This window comes from Nothobranchius furzeri, chromosome 16 (assembly GCF_043380555.1).
Source record: "Nothobranchius furzeri strain GRZ-AD chromosome 16, NfurGRZ-RIMD1, whole genome shotgun sequence".
Lineage (NCBI taxonomy): Eukaryota > Metazoa > Chordata > Actinopteri > Cyprinodontiformes > Nothobranchiidae > Nothobranchius > Nothobranchius furzeri.
The window spans coordinates 53056339-53062940 of NC_091756.1; the positions used below are offsets into that span (position 1 = coordinate 53056339).

General features: G+C 45.5%; 1 protein-coding gene across 1 annotated transcript; it reads left to right on the top strand.

Annotated features, from left to right (window-relative positions):
- The first annotated feature begins 674 nt into the window (after window positions 1-674).
- Window positions 675-2085, top strand: LOC107387424 (D(5)-like dopamine receptor). Its single transcript, XM_015962392.3, has one exon. It carries the CDS (start codon window positions 675-677, stop codon window positions 2028-2030), a length of 1356 nt encoding a protein of 451 aa, XP_015817878.1. The 3' UTR covers window positions 2031-2085.
- Window positions 2086-6602: the final 4517 nt, after the last annotated feature.

The window sequence follows — 6602 nt, forward strand, 5'->3', positions numbered from 1 at the left end:
TTTCTTCTTTTTTTCCTCATTTTGTCTCTCATAGTTGAGGTATATGATGAAAATCACAGGCCTCACATCTTTTTAAGTGGGAGAACTTCAAAAATATACTGACTAAATATGTTTTTGCCCTGTATGTAAATGCTATAGAATACAAACTGGAACTTAAAATAATTTCGCAACAATACTGACTGACAAAGAATTGCATAAGCACATACATTCAAAGGTTTTTGTACAAGTAAAACTATTAGAAGTGTTCGAGGAAAAACAAAAGTAGGCTTAAAATGAGAATTCATCCTTCAAATAAACGTTTTTTCTTTTGTTTGTTTATTTGATTTTCAGAACAAAATGTAAAATATGCAGTTTACTTTTTTAAATGTGCACAACCGTCAATTTGTTTGCTTTATAAGCTTTTCGTGTTTATTTGTACTTGTTGCACTTTTGTGGACATTCTTTAATCCAACGAGGCCCAAATCAGAAGGGGTTTTCTTGTTAATCAGAAGGTTCTCATGAGTTGGAGTTGACTTCAGGTAGTGTTGCTGCGCAGAGACTCCAGCGTCAGTCTCCCTTGGGATTCAGATCTGTGCGCGTCTTTCTGCTGGTGTAATAAATGATTTATATTACTTTTGTCTGGAAAGAGGATGAAAGTATGTTATGAGACTGCTACGCCTTCCAGGGGCTGACTGATGGAGAGCTTTACCAACGAAGACCACTTAGACCCGGACCGGCAGAAGGCGGTGACAGCCACAGAGGACAGCGCCGGGTCGGATGGAGATCTCAGCCTCCGCGCGCTGACCGGCTGCGTCCTGTGTGTCCTGATCGTCTCCACCCTGTTGGGTAACACGCTGGTTTGCGTCGCCGTCATTAAATTCCGCCACCTGCGCACCAAAGTCACCAACTCGTTTGTTGTGTCCCTGGCGGTGTCGGACCTGTTCGTGGCGGTGCTGGTGATGCCGTGGAGGGCGGTTTCTGAGGTGGCCGGCATCTGGCTCTTCGGCCGTTTCTGCGACACTTGGGTCGCCTTTGACATCATGTGCTCCACCGCGTCCATCCTCAACCTGTGCATCATCAGCATGGACCGCTACTGGGCCATCTCCAGTCCGTTTAGGTACGAGCAAAAGATGACGCGCAGGTTCGCCTTCCTGATGATAGGGGTCGCCTGGACGCTGTCCATCCTCATCTCCTTCATCCCGGTGCAGCTCAACTGGCACCGCGCAGGCAACGCCACGGACAGCCCGGACGGCTGCAACGCCAGTCTGAACCGGACTTACGCCATCTCATCCTCCCTCATAAGCTTCTACATACCCGTGGTGATCATGGTGGGCACATACACTCGCATTTTCCGCATCGCGCAGACCCAAATTAGACGGATCTCGTCTTTGGAGAGGGCTGCGGGGCCCCGTGCGCAAAACCATCGCCACCGCGTCTCGACGCACGACGAAAGCTCGTTGAAAACGTCATTTAAAAGAGAAACTAAAGTTTTAAAGACTCTGTCCATCATCATGGGAGTCTTTGTGTTCTGCTGGCTGCCTTTCTTTGTTCTGAACTGTGTGGTTCCGTTCTGTGACCCGGACAGGCTTGGAGAACCGCCGTGCGTCAGCGAGAGCACGTTCAGCATCTTCGTGTGGTTTGGCTGGGCCAACTCGTCCCTGAACCCCGTGATTTATGCCTTCAACGCAGACTTTAGAAAGGCCTTCTCCACTATCCTGGGCTGCAACAAGTACTGCTCCACCTCCACTGTGGAGACGGTGGACTTCAGCAACGAGCTGGTGTCTTATCATCACGACACCACCATGCAGAAGGAGGCCATGGTCGGTCCTGGCGCGCAGAGACTCATCCCACCGCCCACCGGGGGAGACCTGGAGCAGAACTTTGATGAGGTTTCACCCATTTCTTTCTATTCTCGAAACCACCGGAACCTGCTGCTGCCCGCCATCCTACAGTTGGAGTGTGAGCCAGAAATTTCTTTAGACATGATGCCCTTCAACTCCTCTGAGCCCACCGACGGATACGTTATCCCGGGGCAGATCTTGGACCTGTAGGGGGCTTGATGCTCACATGTGAGCCCCCAGCTGGGTCTCTCCGAGCTGGTGGACAAAACGTCCCTCACACACAGGTAGATTTTAAAGTTACTGTGAAAAATTTAACTTTCAACTTTAATTTTCGAATTTAATTAGGCCTGTTGTCAAGTCATTTAGTGTCAAACTGTGATGTTCACAAGTCATTCTTTCAAGTCATAAAGTTTAGTAAGCTACTTGATTGATTTGACTACATTTTAAACGTTTTAATGTTTTATCTTCAGACTAAAATTAGAATTAAGCCAGTTTAGTATCAAATAGCCAAAATAATTAGTCACAGCTAGTTGTGGAACAGGGTGTTTAGTGTCTCAACTTGCTTTTGCTTCAGTTTGATATCTGATCCAGGTTCAGCTGATGCCATGCACTGAAATTAACTTCAAAAGCTTCTCCAGAATATATTTCAAGCACACCAAGATGTAGCAGAAAATACTAGAGTTAATCATGCAAAGCCGTTTGTTTTTAGACTTTTTACAGCCTTTGATTTGAAAGACACCTGATGGATGGGGTAATTGGCATTTTCTGATTCCTCTTCAGATGACAAGCTGCTTTTGTTTGTCCTACAGGATTACTCAACTATATTAGTGCTCAGAAAATTTACACAAAACTACCCTCAGCATCAGCCTGGCATATTAAGGATATTTATAGATCTTACATTTGTCCTCACATGTTAAGGACAGATTATAGTCATCGTAACAGCAATACTGGAACAGGATGGACCAAAGTCCTCAGATTAAACACTTAGTGCAAGTGGCTTTTTTTTAAATTCCATTTTGCTACGGAGCAGGTTTTATTCTAACACTGAATCAGAACAGTAGACTGAAGCAGCTGTGATGTTTCAAGCTTTTTTTTCTACCAGTGGAAGCAACCTGGTTAAAGGTCAATGATCAGGAGGCCTACAACTGCTGGTAAAACCACTTTCATCTCTGAAAGTAAAGGCACTATTGTCCAGCCATGTGCTCTACAGTTGTCTGCAGAAGCTACCCACAATCACGTTTGTCCAGTATATATGCAACACCCTTATTTGATGGATAAGCTTTGAGCCTTTTCAGTTACATGTTATGCAGGCAGGATGTTACATTAGTGTCCTGCACATCAATAATGATCCGTAGAAATCAGATTACATGAGTGAAGTTATTTATTATATTCACCTGGAAGGGGAAAATACAGAACAAATCAGTATGACATCAGTTTTGCAGGTCAACTAGTAATTAGTCTAATCTTCACCTCACTTGCTCTTGTGATGCCACTGATGTCCAGTTCCTGTTGTGTCCTTATGCATTTCAGGCATAGGAATGTCTGAAAAGGTTTCCTGGGTGTATTTGCTGTCGGTACGCAAGTCTCGTGCACGCTGGTAGCCACTGCTGGAATGGACAACATGGGATGATGGGTACACAGGGCGCTCCTCCACCATGTCCAGAGGAATATGGGCGGAGGTCCAGGGGAACTGGACGTAAGGACGGTTAGGCCTCAGGCCCATCAGCTCAGCAACCATCTGAGCAATTCCTGCATCCAGAGATTCATCATAACCAAAGCCAGAGAAGGAACTGCCACTGGTGAAGCCTGATCCTGCACCAAATCCTTCACCACTGTCTTTGTAACCAGATCCTGTACCATAAGGGACTGAGACGAGATGAATAGATCAGTCTTGGCACAACAGCTTTCAGTCCTCTAGCCACAAACGTCACTCACCTTTCTTAACAGGGAAACTTGCTCCAGTGCTGAAGAGCAGAAAGCAAATCCAGGAAATACTGCAGAGATAAAGACTATTACAGACAGAAACAACCATCACAACAATTACACATCAGTCAGTGAACACAAGCACTCACCTAAGAACAGACTGCCACATCATGATGACTCTGAGACAAAACAGCAGCGCACTAGAGCAAGATGAACTCAACTGACTAAAGTCAAGGAGAAGAAGCTTTGTGCTGTGGATTCTTTGAGGCTGGAGCTCACCCTATATACGTGCTCCACCTGCTCTGATTACACTCATCAGCTTCACCTGCTGCTTGTTAGCTTTGGGTCTCTGATGTGTTGAACTCAAAGGTTTTCAACTTTATTAAGTTGAATAAAATATGTGGCAACTCCAAATAGAGTTGGACAAAATGATTAAACATGGGGTTTTTAATGTTTATATATCACTTTGTTTGTGGCTGATGTACCCTTTTCAACTTCATGACAATTCACATATGACATCCAGGAAACTGAGAAACCGTGGTGAAAGATTCCACAGCTTCACATTTGGTTCTTCTATGGGCCATTCCCATCTGTACCGGGCCGGGTAGCGTAGGTTGTTTAATATCTGGGTGGCCTGGTATTTTTCCGGGCCAACCAAGGCTCATTCTCAGCCCTCTTCTCGAGGGGGTCTGCTTCAGGCCGACCAGGGCCAACACACCCACTGCTGACAGCTAATTCACACCTTCCATTAGAGCAAGCCTCTGATTGGTGGGCAGAATCAGCCCACATGGGCTTAAGACATGGATGTGTGGAATCAACCGGGCCAGGCTGGGGCCGACTGGGGCTACCCGGCTCGGGCCGACCCGGTACAGATAGGAATGGCCCACTAGTGTGAATGCCCTGATTGAACATTTGGTCTTTGTGGAAGCTGCACAGATTCCAATCCACATCTGTTCTGCATTCGGTGTAAATGAGGCAATCTCATGTCTAATGCATCAGTTCTGAGTTCTTTCTGACGATTAGAATTCAAGCACGTCACAAAAATCTATTTTGTTCATTTTTACCCCAACAGTTTTTACCTCCCTGCAGCCTCGCCGTCTCAACACGTCTTCATCACTCAGTCCTGCAGCCATCAGCTTTGAGGACGACCTCCGCCTGCAATTTCACACACTTGGAACATCACTGATTGCTCAAGTGGACATATGTTTATGCTGGACTGTTAAGTGGCTATTCTGGTGTCAGTATGAAGACACACACACATCCCACTCTCCTCCACTTCAACAGCGCTCTCATTCAGCTGCTTTAACAGAAGACATCATATCCTACACACACTTAGAATGTTTGATTAGCTGAAGTCTTCAGACACTTTTGTGTTTTTGTCGCAGATGAAAGTGATCTATCATGTTTTTAGCTAAAAACAAAGTTAAATGTGATAGAGGAATAATGTTTAATAACAATAATAATAATAATACATTGAACTTATATAGCGCTTGTTTAGGACACTCAAAGATGCTTGCATTCACTTTCACATGCACACACTGCTAGTGATGGTAAGCTACTTTGTAGCCACAACCGCCCTGGAGCGGTCTGACAGAGGTGAGGCTGCCATTTGGCGCCGTCAGTCCCTCTGATCACCACCAACACAGGCAAGTTGGGTGAAGTGTCTTGTCCAAGGACACAACAGCAGAATACCCCTAGCGGGAGCTGGAATCGAACCCTTGACCCTCCGATCATGAGGCAACCCGCTCTACCTCCTGAGCTACTGCTGCCAAAGCCTGTTTATCACCAGTGTGTGAATGGATGAATGTGTCAGACACCCTAACCACCAACACTGGAACGCCCCAGGGCTGCGTCCTCTCCACTCTTCTCCCTCTACACTAACAGCTGCACCTCAAATCACCAGACGATGAAACTGGTTAAGTTTGCGGATGGCACCACCCTCATTGGCCTCATCTCAGATGGATATGAGTCTGCATACAGAGGAGAGGTGGAGCGCCTTGCGTCCTGGTGCAGAAACAACAACCTAAAGCTGAACAAGCAGAAGACAGTGGAGATGATTGTAGACTTCAGGAGAACACCGGCTCCACGGCCCAGCATAACCAGATTTCAACCGTGAACTCCTTTCACTTCCTTGGGTCCACCATCACCCATGAACTCAAGTAGGAGGTGTCCATCAATACCCTCATCAAGAAGGCCCAGCAAAGGATGTTCTTTCTGCGTCAACTGAGGAAGCTCTGCATGCCAGCTGTAGAGGGTAAATATCGTTGCTTTTAAGCTTAATGTATTACCTTTACTTGTGACCAATAAGCTGTGATAGTCTGTATAAATATAGAATATCAACCTCCTTGGTCTTTGAGTGTTTAATCAGAAAATTCTAGGATTCTTTGCTTTTTCAGGGATCAAACACACTTTGTCTCAATTCAGAGTCAGGTTTATACAAGGTAAGAAATCTATTTTCTATACAAATAAAAACGTGACAAATTAACCAAGGTTACTGTGATGGATGAATTTAAGAGGATGGGATGTGATGTATGGTGATTCAATGGTGTGTGTTTATCAGAACCTTGTATCTAGAAGAACTGAGTTCTGGGTGTAAAAAGAATTTGGTTTGCATTAAACTATGAAGTTGGTTCTTATGAAAACGGCATCAGACACAATCTGTGTGTCTACCTCACCCTTTGTTTGGAGACCCTCTTCGCGGATCCGGAGGTCACGGAGGTCGGATGACCACTGGGCACCGAGGTTTGGTAGATTAACCACAGCACTGACTCTCCAGTCCAGAGATGTTTTCCGAGTCACAACAGATAGATAAAATCGTTTGCGCCTAGAAGGACTCTTAGGGAGTCAGAACTGTATCAG

Bases quoted from the DNA above. Each gene is read 5' to 3' on its own strand.
- LOC107387424 (XM_015962392.3), top strand. From the start codon at position 675: ATGGAGAGCTTTACCAACGAAGACCACTTAGACCCGGACCGGCAGAAG.